Source organism: Selaginella moellendorffii, unplaced genomic scaffold (assembly GCF_000143415.4).
Source record: "Selaginella moellendorffii unplaced genomic scaffold, v1.0 SELMOscaffold_56, whole genome shotgun sequence".
Lineage (NCBI taxonomy): Eukaryota > Viridiplantae > Streptophyta > Lycopodiopsida > Selaginellales > Selaginellaceae > Selaginella > Selaginella moellendorffii.
This window is the reverse complement of record NW_003314317.1, coordinates 1,231,150-1,252,534: the sequence shown is the minus strand read 5'-3', so window position 1 is coordinate 1,252,534 and position 21,385 is coordinate 1,231,150. Positions and strand designations below refer to the sequence as shown.

The 21,385-nt window shown below is 49.4% G+C and overlaps 3 protein-coding genes and 1 pseudogene across 3 annotated transcripts; 2 read left to right on the top strand and 2 right to left on the bottom strand.

Moving 5' to 3' along the window:
- The first annotated feature begins 10,243 nt into the window (after positions 1–10,243).
- LOC9654172 lies at positions 10,244–12,384 on the top strand. Its single transcript, XM_002983116.2, has 3 exons — positions 10,244–11,051; positions 11,494–11,656; positions 11,736–12,384. Exons 1-3 carry the CDS (start codon positions 10,305–10,307, stop codon positions 12,188–12,190), a joined length of 1,365 nt encoding a protein of 454 aa, XP_002983162.1. The 5' UTR covers positions 10,244–10,304; the 3' UTR covers positions 12,191–12,384.
- On the bottom strand, positions 12,360–13,662 carry LOC9654171 (serine racemase). The gene is made up of 6 exons (XM_024688163.1): positions 13,505–13,662; positions 13,360–13,446; positions 13,054–13,284; positions 12,925–12,998; positions 12,678–12,864; positions 12,360–12,628 (listed from the first exon to the last, which is right to left on the bottom strand). The coding sequence occupies exons 1-6, from the start codon at positions 13,660–13,662 to the stop codon at positions 12,382–12,384; spliced, it is 984 nt and encodes a 327-aa protein (XP_024543931.1). The 3' UTR covers positions 12,360–12,381.
- Positions 13,663–13,830: 168 nt separating this feature from the next.
- LOC9654348 lies at positions 13,831–14,872 on the bottom strand (annotated as a pseudogene).
- Positions 14,873–18,600: 3,728 nt separating this feature from the next.
- LOC112351012 (F-box protein SKIP24-like) lies at positions 18,601–19,531 on the top strand. The gene is made up of 4 exons (XM_024688117.1): positions 18,601–18,829; positions 18,883–19,056; positions 19,103–19,268; positions 19,327–19,531. Exons 1-4 carry the CDS (start codon positions 18,603–18,605, stop codon positions 19,429–19,431), a joined length of 672 nt encoding a protein of 223 aa, XP_024543885.1. The 5' UTR covers positions 18,601–18,602; the 3' UTR covers positions 19,432–19,531.
- Positions 19,532–21,385: the final 1,854 nt, after the last annotated feature.

The window sequence follows — 21,385 nt, the reverse complement described above, 5'->3', positions numbered from 1 at the left end:
TAGTGCCGTGCTAAACAGCTATGGACCAGCCTATTTGCCACTCATAGCAAACTCAGGGGAGGTTTGCTTTTACCCATGGTACATGGAACAACTCATGGAACCATTGGAACAACCCATGGAATGACCGATAGGCTAACATTAATCCTGCCAACTCAAAGTATACACTTGAGTTGCTAATGTGCCTCACTCACGAGCCTAAGCGCAAGCTCGTGCTAACGAAGCATCTCAAATCCATCCTATGAGCCCAAGAGCAAGCTTAGATCATAAGGTACAACAAGGTAACCAAATCCATACCCAAGGAACAATTGCAAACCCTTTGCACCAAACGTGTACCCACTCGGATCATCGTTTTCATCTCTGCGTATGCAACGAGACTAGTTGCCCAATCTCATTGAATAGTACTCACTGATACTCATCCTTTGATACCAAATGTAGCGCACGTGGTTTTGACCCTTTATCCTATGGTGATTTACCATAGGATAACACCACGAAGCGGAACCTAAACCCTCTTTGTGCCATGTGACAGATGCCACGTGTCCATAGGAACCCGAGGTTTAGGGCCTTGGGCCATTGAACGAAAGAACGGTGCCAAACTCCCAAGCATGGAGCCAAGGAGTGATGGAACCGAACCACGGAGCAACTTCTGAGCATAAAGCCCAAAGAGCGAAGGGACAGGAGCCTGGAGCGACTTGGAACAGTCTTGGAGCAACCAGCATCCCAATGCCAGGACCAGCATGCAAAACGAAGCCAAATGGAGTTTGGCGCTATTTCGGCATACCGGTGGCCTAACGCGAGGACATGGGTACTCCACCAACTAGCATGGAATGGAACTTGGGCTTAGTGTAAGCGACTAAATTTTCCATTCTACTTTAGTCACTTAACCACACCTCTGACCACTTAGAGGAGTCTCATTCACAACCTCCATAAGTCCAATCCAGGACTTGGGACTTGCTAGCCCCGAGAATGGCATCCATGCCACTCAACATTTGCACTTGGTCCAAGTGCTCCACGTGTCCAATCCCATGACCGACACTCAAAGGTACCACCGACATAGCAGCCCGTTACGCTAAGGCCATGCCCAATCACCTTTGCCACACTGGTAGTCCAATACCACTTGCATCACCATCTTGGCTCTCCAAGACTAGGCAAACCATCCGTGAGTGGTCATCTCAGATCCACTCCTTAGCATCCTTAGGATGCCCACCGACAAGGGGAATAGCCTTCCCCAATATCCCTCTGTCAGTCCCCACTAAGTCCCTTTCTGCCCTTGGCCGTGTTTGCCAACACTGCCACTGGATCGAGACCCATAGGCCCGACCACTAAGTCCCACGGTCCTCTGGGACTTCCTCACCACACGACTGTGTCCTTGGTCACTACCCCAAAGGACTGCTCCTCTTCCTTTCCACAGTCTGGGCCTTTGGGACAACATTTCGGAACACCGTGGCCTTACGCGAGCCACCTGGGTACTCTCCTCGCCTTCTGCCCTTGGGTGCTCTAGCCATGGGCTTAGAGCGGGTTCCGTTGAGCCACACCAGGTATCCAAGTAGGTAGTGCCACCCACACTTGGACTGGGACCATCGGCCAGTCGATCTCCCGGGGGAACTAGAGCCGGCTCTTGAACACTTCACCAAGCTACCCCGCTTGTCGGTCTGTGTTCACTCTAATCTTGGACTTCCCAGTGGGCAGCTCATCACCCAACACTGGGTCCGGCCTTCCTGGGCCAAACTGGCCTTTCCTGGCCAAACTGGCTCCACTGCAGTCCTCCCCCCACTATACTTTTGGAGCTCACCAAACCCCCCAGGGTCTGGGAGACGAACGCTTTGGGCTTTCACCCTCTCAGGCTCCGGACTCGGACTCGGACTCGGACTCGGACTCGGACTCGGACTCGGACTCGGACTCGGGCTCGGGCTCGGGCTCGGTCTCGGCCTCGGCCTCGGTCTCGGTCTCGGTCCCGATCTCGGTCTCGGTCTCGGTCTCGGTCTCGGTCCCGGTCTCGGTCTTGACTTCGGACTCCATCTCGGACTCCATCTCGGACTCCATCTCGGGTCCATCTCGGGTCCATCTCGGACTCCATCTCGGACTCCATCTCGGGTCCATCTCGGACTCCATCTCGGACTCCATTTCGGGTCCATCTCGGGTCCACCTCGGACTCCATCTCGGACTCCATCTCGGACTCCATCTCGGGTCCATCTCGGACTCCACTTCGGACTCCAACTCGGGTCCATCTCGGACTCCACTTCGGACTCCAACTCGGGTCCATCTCGGACTCCACTTCGGACTCCAACTCTAGTCCATCTCGGACACTCCCACGTGTTATGTGTTGGCCCTTTTGGGTCCCTTTTTGGAGCCTCGCCTTTTGCTCGCTTCGTGCTCGTTCCTTGAGCACTTCGTTGAGAGTTCCACTCCCGCTCTTGACTTTTCAAGTCGGAGCTTTGGGTCCAAACGTGTTACGCTCGTTTGGCTCTCGCTTCGGCCACTACCATGTGGCGCCCTTCCGGCTCCACTTTGGGGCCTAGGGATTTTGTGTCTCACAACTCCACCACCCATAGAAGAAGTTCGATGTCCTCATCGAACGGTGAACCATTTTATAAAGTAACACCCGCATGTGTTACCATTTCCATCCTTGGCGCGTAGCCAATATTTATCAATGGTGTGACATTGAAGGCTCACCATGCCTTCTCCGTATTCGTCAATGGTTGGACATTGAAGGCTCACCATGCCTTCTCCATATTCGCCAATGGTTGGACATTGAAGGCTCACCATGCCTTTTGCATATCCTCTAAGGAGGGTAGTCTCTCCAACTTAGAGACTGATTGGACCACATATAGTGGTTCTCTCCTTTTATTGGTTTAGTTCTCGCTAAACCTCTTAGAGACCCTTCTCTAAGTCAATCCCATTACTCTTTCTCGAGTAGTCTCAATTTCCATCGATATAACCTTTGGACTTTGGAACTTTGAATTTTGACTTCTTGGAGTCAATTTCCTAGGTGTCTCCGACACCTTGCCTTGCACCTTTTGTGCAACTCCACTTCCCATCCTAGGAAGTTCTCTACTCGAGGGCACCATCATCCTCTCTTCTATTTCGTGCCAAAGTTCCAGTTATCATACTTTGTGCTAGGGCTGTTCATGGCCCTATCATTTGGCTACCTTACCGCTCCCTCCCTTGGAGCTTCCACTTTCGCCAAATCGGAGCATTTCGGAATCCCTCCTTGGAAACACACTTCCTTTCCCGCAACTTGTTAGCGTCCAACACATTAGTGTTCCTCGCCTAACTTTGTCACTTGGATTCCTTCCAAGGGATTCCACGGCCCTATCTTGGCCACTCATCTTTTGCTCCTATCCGTTGATTGTTCCACCAAGCAACATCGAATCTCTACCTCCCTCCTTGAGGTATTGTTTCGGTTCCATAGCAAAGACTCTTCTTTGCCAAGTCCGGAGGATGTTCACCCCTAGTACGTCTCTTTAGCATCTTCTGCTATGGGCTCTATCCACGGCCCAACTTCGTGACCCTCCCATGGGTCTTTTATAAAGACTACTTTCCTCGGACTCACTATGCCATCGCACGGACATAGTTTATTTCCCTTAGGTGCTCTTCCCACTTGGTCATCACGACCAAGCCACACCACCTTAAACAGTTCAATTTCAACATTTTGAACCAGGAACTTCATTCCTTAGCCAACCAAGGACCTTGTCCTTATCTGGCCATAAGATCACCTAGTGATCTCACCTTGGCACCTTAACAGAGTTGCCAAGAGGTACTTGGTCTTCTAGACCTCCAAGTTGTTGACTATAACCCCGGGGGCATCCCCCACACTTGGCCCAAACCAGTCTCCCCACTGAGAGTCCATGACCACCGAAATATGAGTGTCCTCATATTCCAAACCATCACCACGCCCTAGTGATTTGGGACTCGAACCCAAGCACTAGAGGGTCGGGACTCGAACCCAACCTTCGTATATGCATCTACGGACGGCATCACACAAGATGCCTGGCGTGACTCCCCACGCCGGTGCACCAACTTATTTTTAAAGCGCGCTACAGATCACAGTTTAGGAACCTAGTTCCTCCACACTGCCAAGTCCTCTCACTTGACATGTCTGTGATCATGCATGGACTCCTCCATGCTCGGCCCCATGGCCCACCCTTTTTGAAGTTATCACCTTCAACTAGGGTATTTGTTCCCCCGACGTGCCAATCTCGCTTGGCGAGTCCTCCGACCACTGTAACATGGTTCCTGCATAAGCGTGAAAGTCCTTGACCATCGACTTTCATTCAAAGCCCTCTCCTTGAACACTCGGGAACTACTTCCCTAACTTTGATAGCCTTGCCTCATGGCAAGCTTCAAGACCACGCTTCTGCTGCGCCACTCTGATTTCGCGCGTTCCATGAACCATTTACACTTGGCCTTTCTAGGTACTAAGCTACCTAGAATCGTCTTTGGGAACCTTGAAGGAACTCTGTCCCTCAGCTTGCTAAGGCCTCCCTTTTTGCAAGCCTTCCAAATGCCACATAGTCTAACATGGACAATTCCATATTTTAGACTCTCCATGGCATCACGGTTGCTAGCGGCAACACCCTCGAGCCCCCACTTGATTCTCCACTCCCAGCTGGCATAACTAACCTTGGTTATGCCCTTTGATTCCTACGGTTCGGTTTTATCCCCTTACTTCTTGCTTTTTGGCTTCACACCTTTCCTTTGGTCATTCTCCTCCAGACCAGGAGGATAGCTTTGCACTTTCTATCATGCTTTAGCAAGTATTCTTAGGGATGAACCTACCCAATAGCCTAGGGAATGGTTCCTCAATCCGGGTATGCTCACCTTATAATCCCACACACTGGGATTACATTGTTGCTTATGGGCCTTTACATGCCCATCACTAGCCTTGCCAAAATTCCATTTTTGGCTTTGTCCAACTCGGGTAGACAGTCCTCTCTTGTCTCCGCAACCTTGGACATTTGGATAGCACCTTCTATCCATCATTCGCTAGGGACTTAGTCCCTTGGGCTTTATCCATTGCCCTCGCGACATCAAACACCACCCTTTGGTGTTCTAGAGTGTTCGGGTGTCCCAACGATGGCTTTCTTGACAATGAGTATTTCCTTTTATGACATTGACTTACTATATCGCAACACAAGCAACTTATCCCCCGTAAGGGTATATCCAACTTCCCTATGCTATTAAGAAGTCTTGGGTAACTACCTTCTACCCGTTTAACCACTTATTTTGCACCTCTTGCTTAGTTGCCTCATAGTTGTTAAGTCCTACAACTCATTGCTTGGTGCTTTCACACCTCCATCATTATCTGGGTCACCACACTCTAACTGCATGCTCTGCAGCTTAGGCTATGCTATTCCCATTTCCATTGGGATTCCTTTGGCAAGGGGTTCTCATGAACCCACCAACATAGCCTCAAGGTATCACACCTTGGCACATTTGGTGTCTCCACACCATCGGCTCCACGAGCCTACCTCTATGACATTTCCCCTTCGTGTCTAAGTCTTTGCCAAGACCAACACCGCTCTTTCTCATGCCAACCATCCGTTAGCACTGCACCATAGAGGTCACACACAACTTTATGTCAAAGTTGTTTTCTTCTGGGAACACCTTTCCCATAACTTTAGCATGGCACATTTTGCCATCGATGAGATACCCTTTGTTCTCATCCTTGGATCCTATGATCCCCCCCCCATCCTTTGTGGGGTACAACACACCTCAGTCCAAATGCTTCCATCAGTCCTTTTAGGACCATCCGTTGACTTTGCTTGAGTCATCCAGCAGTTTTGGACTTAGTTAATCCACAGACCCGTAAGGTCCTACTTGTGAGGCACTAGCTCACTGGAATACACTTCTTGCATTCCTGTCCTACTCAAAAGGACTATTTTCACAAGTGTTACTCCGACACTTGATTTTGTTCTCTGGGGGCAACCTTTGCCCCTTAGGACTACTTGTCCATGTGATGAGAACACCAACTCATCCACTTAATACACCCCCAACTCCTGGGGTTGTTCCAGCATTTATTAGAGGTAGCCCCGGCTACCTTTTCAAGGACTTGAGTCCTCTTCCGTATTTGACCTCCCACGGTCATTACTTCTGGTCTCACATTCATGAGCACCAACCTCAACTATATGAGGAAAATCTTGTGACTCCTTTATTGCTTTGGAGTCTTTATCTTTCCCGTGATCCCAACTGTAGTTGTTTACCACAACTACATTAGCCAGTTTGCTAAGTCAAACGCTCATCTGGATCACATCCTCAACTCTTTGAGGAAAACCATATACTGTTCCCAAGATCCCAAAGTCGTTCCATTATTGGCCCTTTTCTATCCACCACCTCGTCTACAAGTTCACACATGAACTGTAATGGAGAGCCATGTCTTCCCGACTTGCTACTCCTCAAGGATAGGCCCACTCCTCGGACCTTCCGATGCCAACACTAGTGGTGATATACTTGAGCACCAATAAAAGTCGGACTAAGGAACAGCTCCGATACCAAGTTGTAAGCGACTAAATTTTCCATTCTACTTTAGTCACTTAACCACACCTCTGACCACTTGAAGGAGTCTTATTCACAACCTCCATAAGTCCAATCCAGGACTTGGGACTTGCTAGCCCCGAGAATGCCATCCATGCCACTCAACATTTGCACTTGGTCCAAGTGCTCCACGTGTCCGATCCCATGACCGACACTCAAAGGTACCACCGACATAGCAGCCCGTTACGCTAAGGCCATGCCCAATCACCTTTGCCACACTGGTAGTCCAATACCACTTGCATCACCGTCTTGGCTCTCCAAGACTAGGCAAACCATCCGTGAGTGGTCATCTCAGATCCACTCCTTAGCATCCTTAGGATGCCCACCGACAAGGGGAATAGCCTTCCCCAATATCCCTCTGTCAGTCCCCACTAAGTCCCTTTCTGCCCTTGGCCGTGTTTGCCAACACTGCCACTGGATCGAGACCCATAGGCCCGACCACTAAGTCCCACGGTCCTCTGGGACTTCCTCACCACACGACTGTGTCCTTGGTCACTACCCCAAAGGACTGCTCCTCTTCCTTTCCACAGTCTGGGCCTTTGGGACAACATTTCGGAACACCGTGGCCTTACGCGAGCCACCTGGGTACTCTCCTCGCCTTCTGCCCTTGGGTGCTCTAGCCATGGGCTTAGAGCAGGTTCCGTTGAGCCACACCAGGTATCCAAGTAGGTAGTGCCACCCACACTTGGACTGGGAGCATCGGCCAGTCGATCTCCCGGGGGAACTAGAGCCGGCTCTTGAACACTTCACCAGGTCTGTGTTCACTCTAGTCTTGGACTTCCCAGTGGGCAGCTCATCACCCAACACTGGGTCCGGCCTTCCTGGGCCAAACTGGCCTTTCCTGGGCCAAACTGGCCTTTCCTGGCCAAACTGGCTCCACTGCAGTCCTCCCCCCACTATACTTTTGGAGCTCACCAAACCCCCCAGGGTCTGGGAGACGAACGCTTTGGGCTTTCACCCTCTCAGGCTCCAGACTCGGACTCGGACTCGGACTCGGACTCGGACTCGGACTCGGACTCGGACTCGGACTCGGGCTCGGGCTCGGGCTCGGGCTCGGTCTCGGCCTTGGCCTCGATCTCGGTCTCGGTCCCGATCTCGGTCTCGGTCTCGGTCCCGGTCTCGGTCTCGACTTCAGACTCCATCTCGGACTCCATCTCGGACTCCATCTCGGGTCCATCTCGGGTCCATCTCGGACTCCATCTCGGACTCCATCTCGGGTCCATCTCGGACTCCATCTCGGACTCCATTTCGGGTCCATCTCGGGTCCACCTCGGACTCCATCTCGGACTCCATCTCGGACTCCATCTCGGGTCCATCTTGGACTCCACTTCGGACTCCAACTCGGGTCCATCTCAGACTCCACTTCGGACTCCAACTCGGGTCCATCTCGGACTCCACTTCGGACTCCAACTCGAGTCCATCTCGGACACTCCCACGTGTTATGTGTTGGCCCTTTTGGGTCCCTTTTTGGAGCCTCGCCTTTTGCTCGCTTCGTGCTCGTTCCTTGAGCACTTCGTTGGGAGTTCCACTCCCGCTCTTGACTTTTCAAGTCGGAGCTTTGGGTCCAAACGTGTTACGCTCGTTTGGCTCTCGCTTCGGCCACTACCATGTGGCGCCCTTCCGGCTCCACTTTGGGGCCTAGGGATTTTGTGTCTCACACTTAGACCCAAACCGGACGCAGAACAAGGACAGGCATGCAAGCGGGAGCTAGACTATGCCTTAAGTTGGTCGGCCATGCCTGACCTACCCACTATCCTTACTATACATTTGGAACCCCCCATAGCCCCCCCTCGCCCCCTCCTTGAGGAACACACGCTTTGGGCTTTCACCCCAAGCCTCCCTTAGTATCAAGAGTTAGTCTTTGGGACAAGTTCGAAACTTACTAAATATGGAATGTCCTTAGATTGCGAATTTGAACATGGGACGAACACCATTGTGTTCAGGACGATCTCTACATTCTGTAGATATGCCAAATGAGCAAATCTGGACACTTTCCATAAATTTCCATAAATAGCATTTAGGACCGAAATGAGACCAACACAAAGGGCATGATAGCGAGGGTGTTTGGCAAACACGGTAAGCTATCATCTAGTGATATTGAGGGACCAATCTCAATATCGCGGGGGTTCCCAACACTAGCAAGTGCAAGTCAACGAATGAGTTTCTCTAACCAGGTCAAGTATGCTTGACAAATAGCACGTAGGAATTCCGTCCTTATGCCCATCTGGTCAAGTGCACACGCGAAGACCAGTTTCTCAACTAGCTTAGATGGAGACTGATAACGGGCCCAGCAATACCGAGCTCCTACCATCGTGGCAGTAAGGTAACAGTGTCCGTAAGGACTAGTCGACAAGTAACTTTCGATATCTGAAGTCACATTCGCGACATTGATGATATAACTACTAAGGAGTTTAAGGCTAGAGTAAATATGGACAAAATGTGGGGTAATCTAGTAAAGTGTTCAAGAGCCAACTCTAACTCCTTCAGGAGATCAAATAGTTGATGCTCCCAATCTAAATATGGGTTACACTACCTACTTAGATATCTAGCATAGCTTATTGGAACCTTGTGTAAGCTCCTGAATTTGGACTTCCCGGGAGGTCACCCAGCCCAGTACTATTCAAACCCAAGGACGCTTAACCCCAAGTATCCCAAGACCCTTAACCATTTGGAAAAGGGGGTGCACTCTTGTTCATGGGCCCTTTCCCTCTATATTTGAACCCCAACAGATCGTCTCTCGAGTCGTTCCCTTTGGTTGCTTACACCTTGCTTTAGCCACATGGTTAGGCACCTAGAGGTAGAAGGTGAGGAGAATACCCACAAAGCTTAGGTTAGGCTATGGTGTTTTGAAATGTTATTCTAAAGTCTTAGACTATAGAAAAGAAAAAGAGCAATCCTCTTGTGTAATGACCAAAGTTATAGTCACGTGTCAAGAAAGTCCCAAATATCAATGGGACGTAATGCCATGAGTGTTCATCCCATGACCACACCTTAGCATCCTTAAAATGTTTGGAGACATGGGGAACACTTTTCTTTGATCCCTATTAAGTCCCTTTCTATCCATGGTTGTGCTCACAAACACTGCCACTGAGTTAGGGTTTGAAGGCCTGATTGATGGATAACCTAGTCTTTAGGAAATGAGACTATAGTATGGGTGGTCTTAATAATATCCACAAAGATAATCTTGATATTGCATGTTTTTTTTAACATTATCTTTGATTAAACAATAAATGTAAGATTATAGCTGATAATATTCAGCTAAAAATTTCCAAATTATACTGGTAATATATACAGCATTTTAGCATAACACTTAACATGACTTACATAATTAAAATAACATTTTCTTTGTGCTAGGATCACAATAGCATCTTGTAGAGCTCTTTCAAGTGTTTCCACAACCAACCATGAGCCACTAAAATCTCTCCAATCCTTATCAAAATCCAAGCTTATGCACTCACACCACTAGCTTAAGGATTCCAAAAACACTTTTTCCACTTTAACCCTCCATGTCGCCTCCTTCTCAAACAAATATCTCAAAATCAAATCAAAACCCTTTGTCTTGTAGTGAAAATTTTATGCACCCAAATCAAAAGGAATATATTTTAGTCTTCTTGCTCTAGTTGAGCCTTCCATTGTTTTTGGGGTTTGGATAGTACAAGCCCTAAATTGGTACAAATTTCTTTACTATTATATGTTAAAGGTAAGAAGCTAACATTTAGGCAAACCACACGTTCTACTTTATAATCTTAGGTTTACTCTTCCCGACTTTAGCTATGGCGGACGATGAGAGCTCCTCACGACCGCCTCGGCTGGAGGAAGGTCCTTTCAATCGAATCCTGGGCGCCACGGAGCACAATTGGTGCCGCGCGGTGGAGAGCGGCACTGGAATCACAGTCCTCGGCCTCTTGTTCTGCCGATCCGTGAATGTGGGCGTCTTCCAATGCGCGCTCGACGCCGTCCTGGCCAGGCATCCGCGCCTCCTCTCGCAGCTGGTGTGGATCGAGCCCGACAAGCCCGCCTTCCAGGTGAATGCCAATGCCACTGTAGCGATCCAGGAGCTAGCGCATGGCGACGACGATCGCGAAGATTGGCTGCTCCAGACGATCGAATCCGAGATGAATTCCAATCCCTGGACGGATCGCGACGCGCCAGTGCCGGTGTTCTTCGCTCGCCTCCACCGCCTGGGCGAGAAATCTCTCTTTGTCATCAGAGTCCACACCGCGGCGTGCGATAGAGCCGCGGCCGCGGTGATCATGTCCGAATTCCTCCATCGCCTGAGGGGTGATGACGAGCAAGAAGGAAAAGATGGCGATGGAGTGGAGGAGCTTGTCTCGATCGAGGACGCGATTCCCAGGGGCCAGGCGAACAAGCCCTTTTGGGCTCACGGCGTGGATTTGCTGGGCTACTCGCTGGGATCACTGCGCCATGCACTGCTTCCTTTTGACAACGTTGAAGCGCCCAGGAGGACGGAGCTCGTCCGAGCTTCTCTCAGCTTGGAGCACACCAAGAGCCTCACAAAGGTATGATCTTCTTCCATCCTTTTCGAGTTCTTCCCAGCTGTGATCTTCTTTGTTTTCATAGTATTTTTTGCTTGGGTGTTCTCTTGGAGTTGCGAAGTTGAATCCATGCTTTCATGTTCTATCATTCCTTCCTTGACTTCGAAGCTACGATCTTCTTGCTGCCTCTGCGAAACTTGTCTCAGATAATTCGCGTCTCCACGATGTTGATGTTTTCTTCCTGGCAATAGTTACTTCCGAGCTTCTTTCCTTTTCGATCTTGTTTTCACTCCTGACTTTTTTCATAGTTTTGGTTGCTTGCTCGGGTGTTCTTCTCTTGAGTTGCGAAGCTTTTTTTGGCTCTATCATTTCTTCCAAGCTCGTTTGTCCTGGCAATAATTTCTTCCCAGCCTCTTTCTTCTTTCCATCTTGTTCTCACTCCTGGGTCGTTTTTCTGTGCTTGTAGCGCTGTGTTCTCGAGAAAACCAACCTGTTTGGAGCTCTCGTCGCTGCTGGGCTCAGGGCCACCACAATCTACAAGCAGCTCGGCAATAGATCCGAGCACTTTGCGATCATCGGCCTCGTCGACTGCCGCAACCACATTGACTCGCTCTCACGATCCACTGCTGGTACGTTGTCAAACCAAAACTTCCTGTTCCCGTGACTTCGTTTTCCTTTCTAAAAGCCTGCTTTGCTCCATCCATCCAGGATTCTACCATTCGGCCATCTTGAACACGCATCACGTGAACCAAGACACGGGCTTCTGGGACCTGTCTAGGCGATGCTCCGACTCTTTTTCCAACGCCATAAAGAACCGCAAGCACTTCACCGACATGGGAGATATCAACTATCTCATGTTCCAGGCCTTGCAGCACCCGAACCTCACGCCTTCCGGGACCTTGAGGACGTCTCTCATGGTTGTCTTCCAGGATGTCATAGCTGACGAGTCGGAGGAGGAGACGAAACACACGCTTGGTCTGGAGGACTACGTCGGCTGTGCTTCCGTGCACGGAGTTGGACCCTCGCTTGCACTGTTTGATTCCATCCGGGACGGCTGCCTTCACTGCAATGTTGTTTATCCTGCTCCGCTGCACTCGCGCGAGCAAATACGCAAGGTCGTGGATGACATGATGGAAATTCTGAAGTCACAGCACGAAAGCTAAGTTAGGTGGCAAAAGAGTTTCAGACAGGAAACACCACTGAGTGCTTACCAATTCATCGAAGTTGTCATACGTGACTTGTACTCTGCCTTGCCCAAGATTCCACGCCATACTTAAAGTGGAAGAGAAAGAGGAACACGTCAGGAATGAAAACAAAACATTGAAAAGCCTTACATTGGAATAGAGAACTTGGTCTAGTTGGGAAGGGACTCCCAAAGTCCTGTGAGATCACAGTTTCCACCGGAAAGAACGATCCCAACGTTGGTGCAATGCTTGACAGCCGGATTCGAGCGAAACTTATCAGACAAAGCCACCGCTAGACCGATGGCTCCGCTCGGCTCCACTACAACTTTGAGCCTCTCGTAGCACATCTTCATTGCTTCGAGGATTGCGGAGTCGTCGACGGTCACGACTTCATCCACAAAATCACGAACGATGGGCCTAAAGGAAGCATTTTTAGACCTGGAAAGATATCACGTAACTGAAATACCAAGTGAGAGATCCAAGCGATGCTCGCAGTCCATCTGCTATGGTGCAAGTCTGTTTGTTCGTCTGCACTGAATTGGCTGCTTTGGAACGCGCGGCATCATCAGCACCGGTTGGCTCGGCGGCGATAATTTTAATCTCGGGCTTGATCGCTTTTGCAGCGATGGAAATACCAGATATCAAGCCACCACCTTCAAACGAAAGATGGAACATTTAAGCTGGCTCAAAGAAGAAAAAACAAGGTTCATTACCACTTATCGGAGCGATGATCACATCGAGCTGCGGAACTTGCTCAAGAAACTCGAGAGCAACAGTGCCTTGACCACTGGAAAAGAAAACTCCAAGAACATCAGCGAGAAAGAAGATTGTCAAACTCACACCTGATAACTTGTGGATCGTTGAAAGGATGGACGAGAACCGCATTGGTTTTGCTCTTCACGGAGGCACACACGGCCTCTCTCGACTCAACGCTTGGATCGCACCACGAGATCTTCCCTCCATAGCGCTCCACATTCTCGACTTTACACTTTGGAGCATTTCGAGGCACGACGATGTGCGCTGGAATTCCTCGTAGCTTGGCCGCCAGAGCAACCGCCGCCGCGTGGTTGCCACTGCAACGATCTAGAAACACTCAAGAACAAAAACTAAAAGAACATCGACAAGGAATGGAAGCTCGATCTTCTTACCTGCTGTGCGTCACGACTCCTCTCTCGGCTTGCTCGTCCGAGAGAGAGAAGATCGCATTGGAGGCGCCTCTGATCTTAAATGCGCCACTGGAGGAAGAACGAAGAGGAGAACTCTACACTGGAAAAACGAAAGAAAGGATTTTACCCGCGTTGGAATAGCTCGCATTTGAAGAACAAGCTCCTTCCGGCGAGCGCATCGAGCGACGACGACGTAATCACCTGAGTCACGCGGATTTGGCCCTGGATGCGATTCCTAGCTGCCTGGATCGAGTCGAGACTAGCAGCGTAGTCCTCCACAGCCATGGTGGTGTCTTTAAACCCTAAAATCTTTTTCCCCTTTGGCACTTTTAACGCTTTGAAATGTTAGGGTTGACTTTCATTGACACGAGCTCAAAAATGGTCTGCGCTCCAACAAGCGAGCTTGCGACTTTTGTGTCGCAGCTCTTTCTTTGCAGCCTGCTCCTTTCGATCCTACAGTGCCTCAATCACTTTCTTTAGAGAGTCCCCCCTGCGCTGGATCAACACCTCGGTGATGTCAGCAGGAGTGATATCAACCTTGACGATCAGCTCTTCGATCTCTCCAAACTTTTCCTCAAACTGCGAGACCTTACATGCAAGCACCTTGAACGCCTCGAATCCATGAAAATGTGGAGGTCCATCCTGCCCGACCTCAGCAGTGCGGGATCCAAATCCTCTTTGTGGTTCGTCGTGAAGATGATGATCCTCTCGCTCCCGCTACAAGACCACAGCCCATCGATGGAATTTAGTAACCCCGACAGTGTGACCCTGCTGCTCTTTTCTTAACTTTTTTCTTGGGCTCTCTATCTTTCTTCTTGGTTTCTTCCTATGGTGGCGCTGGCTTCCCCCTCTTCTTGAGCTCCAGAGAGCAGTCGATGTCCTCGGTCACGATGATCGCCTTGTTGGAAATCCCCATGAACAGCTTCCTCAAGTCGGCATTGCTCTTTACCTCAGTCAGCTTCATATCGTAGACATCGTACTGCGTGTAGTTCGCTATGGCCGCGATGAGTGACGACTTCCCCGTCCCCGGAGGCCCATACAAGATATACCTGCGCTTCCAAGCTCTCCCTACTCTGCTAAAGAACTTCTTGCTAGCCATGAACGACTTCAGGTCCTAGATGATCTTGTTTTTGAGCTCGGGATCCAGCGCCAGGCTCGTGGCGTCCATATAACCCCGTAGAGCTGCCGGTCTTGGTTCTGTCGCTTCAAACTCTCGCCGAGCTTGATGACTTCCCTCATGTACTCCGGCAAGAGTATATACTTGTGCCTCCTGTGAACTTGGTTGGACAACGTACTCTCGGTGTGTTCCTCCGCTTCGATCGAAATAGCTGAAGCGTCCACTGCTGGAGGGCTCCGTGACGTTGAAGATCCAGGAGAATGTGACGCCTTTGCACTTGTCCTCTAATGGCTCGCCCCTGGTGAGGTTGCGATTCGGCTTGCCAGTGGATCGTGTTTGGGTGTTGTTGCGGACGTACTCGGGGATCGAGAGCTCCATCTCCCACCCCTTGGATGACACAGTTCTTTGAGCGTCGTGAGCTTGGCAGTCACGAGATTTTCTCTACTAGAAAATACGCGGGAGCTAGCTTCGTTGTGGCTTCATCTTCACGCCAACACCAGAATAAGAGCGACGCAGTGTTACTCTCATTCTCGCAGCAGCAGCCGAGCAAGATGGCGATGGTATCGCATCCGGATCTCTCGTGGGCTCCATCATGATCCTCAACCAGATCGTTCCGCGCCACGTCTGGTTCCTTCTGGAGCCCAAGCTCAGGAGGTTTTAACTTGGCTCTGAAGTGACTACTTTGGCATAAACTTGTACGTGTCACCTCTTCCTAAGTCCAAGGTGCTTTCCAATGATGCTGAGGTTGCACAGTGGAGGGAAGTTCCTGAAGCGTTATGGCTCCGAGCAACAAATTTTGAAATTGGGATCGATGTCTTCTTCCATCGCACCCTCCTGTATATTATTACTTACTTAACAATGTAAAAAGGGATATTAGTTATGTCACCTTTTGCTAAGCCTTTACGCTATTTAAATGCTCATAAGGTTTAGGTTTTATTAATTTCAATGGACAGCGAAAAAACGTTTATTGAGCATCTCTCAAGCCTCCCGGCTGAAGCTCAAGATTTGATAGTTGAAAAGTTTGTGGCACTGTGGGGACGGATACACTACCACAAAAACGAACGCGCCCTTGCCATCACCATGGAGACGAACTGGAGGGGCTACAACTTTGAAATCCAGCGTTGGGAGACTGGCATGGATGAAGACACCTTGCAAATGTTGTGCTCTTTGAGGATTTTGTGGCTGGCAGGCGTGTTTGACAAGGTGGAGGAGGTGAGATTTAGTATCTACAGAGTTGATCAACACCCAAAGGAGCATCCTTACATTTGGGAAGATGTTAACAAATTGCTATTTCCAGGCATGGAGCCTGAAATCTTCCAATACTTGGATAGTCGACAGGAAAATGAGTTGTGGATAGTTCCAGGAATGGAGGGATGGGAAGAGTCAATTCCATATCCAGGCCCGAAACAACGTCCAGATAGACTGCCCAGTGGCCGGCCACATAGGCAACGGACAATAGAAGTGGAAATACCTTGGGAGGAGGAATCAAAAGTGTTGGTTTATGGATTGCTGGAATGAAAAAAACTTGGTTCCAAATGTTAAGGATAAAAGTACACACAATGTTACTATGGAGTGATTTTTAAAAAACGCTTAGCCTCACAAGAAAACATGGCTTCCTCTTGGTGAGCACTCTGGACCAGCTTCTTTGCCGTTTCTTTGCCAATAGTCACAGGCCATAGAGAAGAGAAAATGTCTCTCTTTTTCGGACAGAGTTTTGATTTTCGGACGTGATGATGGTAATGGAAGATCTCCTCGTTGGAAGAGATTTTAGAAGTATAGAAAGCTGGATGACAACAAGCGAGCGTTGTTCCAGTTCTTCATCAAAAGATCGAGGATCTAAAGCATTGAAATTATAAAACTATGGTCAGGGATTTATTTCTCAAAGCAAAACTTGCAAAATATTGTTCGGCAAAAAATTGCAAAAAAAATCCCTGTTGAGTCCATCAACCTTGCACTGGCTTGGGGCAAAAGCAAAGTCTCGCAGCTGCACGTCCGGCCGCACTTGCAGAAGGGCTCGCCTGAGGCCACAGGTGCATGTCTCACACTTGCAGTTCCCATCGCATTCGCAGAAAACTCCGTCGTGGCCACTAGCACAGGATCAAAGGAGTTGGCAAACCAGCATTTAATCGATAGGAAAACATAAGCTTACCTTCGTGCAGCAGCACCAATTGCTGCACATCCGTGATCCAAGGATTTGTCGATCAATCAAGATCCATGGGCATGGATTCCCACAAGCACACCGCGCAGTGGAGCCGCAGGTGGGCGTGGTAGCAGCAAGCGGTGGCCATTGCAAACAACAAATGGTGAAGAATAAAAAAACATCTGTTAGGACAGTGAGGAACTTGATTGATATGCGATTTTGCTAGAATGGCTCATGTATTATGCAAGGGCGGGTAGGCTGGCGCCTTTATGTTTCTTTTCTTCATCTGCCAGGAACCTCATGAGCCCATCGAAGCGAAGCTCCTCTTCAAGGAGTTTCGGGTTGTCGACCAGAGCCGTCAACGCATCGAGCAGCATGTGTACTCTTTGAAGTCGTGAGACAACCTGAAAACACGGATCAAAAAGAATGAACACGGCAGGAGAGACGTGAGCTTACAAAGCAGACGCTTCAGATGCCCCGTCTTGGATAACGACTCGTCGTCATCTCCTTGCAGGTTGACCAAGCACACATGTACCTACGATTGGAACATACACGTACGCGTTGAGAAGATCTCGAATCTTGGGGAACTTGTGGACAATCGACGAGCTTTTCTGCAAAGCAAGGAGGAAGCGATCCACTGCCATGCCCTCCTCCACCCGAACGAACTCGAAGACCTCCTCAAAACATTGATGAAACTTAGCCATCTCCCTCCCTGCAGCAACATGGATCTCCTTGGGGCTGACGTAGGAAGCAGAGGAGAAGCCAATGACCTTAACCGGCTGCTGCTGCTTCCTCTTCTGAGGAGGAGTCAAGTCCCCGTGGATGAGACCCCTGGCGTGAATCCTGGCAAGAGCCTCATAGGCAGGAGCAAGTGCTGCTTGTATGTCTCGCACGCTAAACGTCAAGTAGCTACTCAGAGGCCAACCTTCGTCGCTGGTCATCACGTAGGCGAACATTGTCCCACACAAGAAGCCCCACGAGACTAGGCGTGGTATCTGCACGCCCTGCAGTGTGTGGAGCGTCTTGTTCGCGTCCACCTCGGTGATGACCTTCCGGAGGTACGTCTCCACGTCCAGAAGCCAGGGAGTAGTCAAGTCCCGCACCTGCTGCTGCTTGTACTTGGCGGAGACGACGGATGACTTAGCGTCTCTCAGCCACTTGCAAGAGACATCCTCCAAGTTTTCAAAGCTGAGATTCTCCATGTCTTGAACGATTGAATGATATGACCTGTGCTGTTTGGCTATGGACTTGAAGCTTTCCACCACACGAGAATCCCTGGGTGTGAGCTTGGATAAGCTTAGCGAGTAATCACCAATCGACTGCTGTGGAGGTTCAGGTTCGTCTCTTGCGAGCTGAAGCAGAAAACCGAGTGCCGACCATGCAGTAACCGGAGCGAACAGGTAAAGTTGGAGCGTGTCTCCTTGACTCATCTTGGCATACTGGATGGATCCAGCATCCACGACCACACCAAAACAAGCACCGGTGATCATCATGTACGTGAAAAGCCTCCTGTAACACTTTGGATGAGTTCATGAACAAGGAAACCACAAGACAGACATTACAGCTTCTTCTACAGCATGATGGAAGTCGACAATCCCAACGATGAGAGGCCGATCTGTTGCGCCCTTGACAAACAGGTCCGGCTGCCCGACTGTGTTGGTTCGAAAGCGGTAAGTGCCCTCCCCAGGCTGGACAGCAAACCTGAGAAATATCTTGAGATTGCCAGCAATTTCCAACTCCTCCTCAAGATCCTTCTTTGCCCGCCCTGTAGGTGGATTGGACGTCAGCCACTCTTCCTTGAATTCCGCACAAAATAATCGCTACACGCAAATCAGCCGCTCCACCACCCTCCATCTATCGCCATTTCCCAAAACCCTAAAAATTCCGCGTTAATTTTCTTTAAACCCTAAAAGATCCTTTTCCCCTTGGCACTTTTTTAACCCTTCGAAATGTTAGGGCTCTTCGATTATGGATCTTCCAGACGAGCTGTGGCAGCGAGTGATCCTTGGCGCCGTGGAGCGATCGCGGTTGGATTACAGGGATGTGTGTTTGATCTCGATGGCGTGCCGGGCGTTGCGACGCGTGAGTGAATTGGATTGCATTTGGAGGCTGCTTTGGGACCAGGAGCTGGGCAGCAGCAGTAGCATGACAGAAGGAGAGACAGCGGTGGCGTGGAAGAGGCGATTTGCAACAAGGTGAGGTTCTCCTAGCCTAGTTCTTGAGAAAATTTTCATTTTTCCTTCTCCAGGTATGGAAGGATCAAACTCTCCAGACAGAACGATTATAACCGGCGTATGCTGAGGATCCAGAGCCAGATCTTGCTGCTCCAGAGGGAGTCCAAGACTTTGGCACGAGATTTTGTGCTTGAGAAGAGGAGAGTGGCATTAGCAAGTAGAGAACTAATCAGAGCAGACAATGCAAGGTAATGGCTTTGGATTGAGAAAGAAAGACCACTTATGTCAGTGCAGGCAAGCCTCGACTGCTCTTCAAATCTGGCAACCGCAAGCGGTAAGAACTCGACACCAGCAAGTGATACAGCAGCAGCAATTGGTGGATCCAGACAGTCACAGGCACAATCTCGAAATGGAGGTTAAAGTTTGCAGGGAACAAATGCAGAGGCTGCAAAGGAATCTTGTAAGTTTTCATGTGTAGAGACTGGCTTTTGACATTCCTCGAGCTTTTCACTGTACAGAACAGCAATAGAACGAAGCTTGCAAGGGCCGAAGGAGAACTCCGCTCGTTAAATTATCATCCAACCAAAGAGTGGGAAAAGAACAGAGGGTGTAAAACTTTATAGCCTGTTCATTCACTGAATAATCATTCTGTATCTACATGTATTTATTTCAAACGAAAGCTTTGGTATATATTGCCAATGTTAATGCAATTAAAATAAGAAATTACTTTAAATAATAATTAAATATCTATAAATTTGTGTTGTGAGGGCCAAGTGTACGGCTATGATGCCGTATACTAATATTAGCGTAGTGGATTTTGGTAGCCATCGGATTGATTTCAATCCGGACCACTCGCTTTTGTATATAAACTAGGGTTTTTGGGCTAATTGATATGCATATTTCTATATTCCCTTTCCATATTCCATGCACTCACATTGGTGGAAGTGAGGGGCACCACCAATGTGAGGGGCACTTTTGATTGTCCTTGGGGAGTGCTTGGATTTGGGATTTCGGTTTAGATCTAGCTTTTGCATTGTCTAGATCTAGCTTTTTTCATTTCCTTTCATTTGTTTTTTCCTTTCAGGATTTTGGTTTAGATCTAGCTTTTTGCATTGTCTAGATCTACCATTTCTTTCCAGCTTTTTGTCATTTCTCTTCTTTTGCTCTTTCTTTTTTCATTCATTTTCATGGCCGATCCGCAATCTCCTCCTTTGACTCTAGAGCAGCAGTTGGTTCAATTGCTTGATGTTATGCGCTTGCAATTGAACAACCAAACTCAGTTGATGGTGGCATTTACGGCATATGGTACAACTCCTCCTGCTTTTGGTGCCAATCCTCGCGTTCGGCCGGAGTTCTTTCGTGGGAATCCTGGGGATGATGTGTACCATTGGTTCGATCACTTCACGGTGATCGCCACATATCATTCTTGGGATGATGCTCGACGTTTGCGTGAGTTCCCCACATGTCTCCAAGGGACGGCATTGCAGTGGTACAATGGATTGAGTGCAGCTACTCGTGGCGATTGGAGTGTTCTTCCGGACGTCTTCAAACGCGCCTTCGGACATGCCGACGATTGTGATGATGCCTTCCAACAATTGCATCGTCTTCGCCAAGGGCCATCTGAGTCAGTGATGCAATTTGGCGTTCGTTTCCGAAGTCTTTTGCTTCGTGCGGAGCCAAATATGTCGGAGCGGATCAAGCTAGGAATGCTGTGGCCAGCACTTCGTCAAGATCTTGTTGGACTTGTGCATGCACTTGCTCCTGCCACTCTTGACGATGCTCTTCGCTTGGCACAACATTATGAGACGTCGCCTCTTCCACTTCTTGCTACACGTCCTTCAACTCCACTTCCTATGAGTGATGGTCCTGTTCCCGTGGAGGTTGATGCTGCTGCTACTCGAGTCCAAGGACAAGGGCGAGGACGTGGTCGTGGCCGTGACGTTCGTTGCTGGGCGTGTGATGAAGTTGGTCATACTTATCGGCGTTGTCGGCGCTTTCCGGATTGGCGACCTCCATTTCCTGGGTGGAGACCTTGGCGTCAGCAACGTCCCGTTGGTGCTGTTGTGGTGGAAGGTTTGGATACTGAGGTGCATTCGGGAAACGAGGAGTCGCGCGAGTAATGGAGGGACCTTGCGCGAATAAGTTAGTGACCCCTCCATCTTTCTTTCGGAAGTATCATCAAGGGGTTCACTCGGCACCGGTTCATCCAGTGTTTACTTTCCAAGCTCGTTTTTATAACAAGAGGTCTCCTATTCTTCTCTCCGTGTTGGTTAATACAGGTTCGAGTTTATCTTCTATTGCTCGACCTGTTGCCACACGTTGTCGTCTACACTTGCGTCGTGCGGCAGATCCAGTTTTCATTCTTTATGGCAACGGCCGTACACATGCATGTGCACGAGATGAGGCAGATTTGGTTGTGCGTGTGGGCGATCTCGAGCTTGAGTTGCAGTCGTTGCGGGTGGTGCCGAGTCAAGCTTTTGACCTCATTCTTGGTATGGATTGGTTGCAGCACAATCATGCCAAGTGTGACTTTGAGGTTTCTCCCCCTTGTCTCATACTTCCTTATGTTTCATTCAT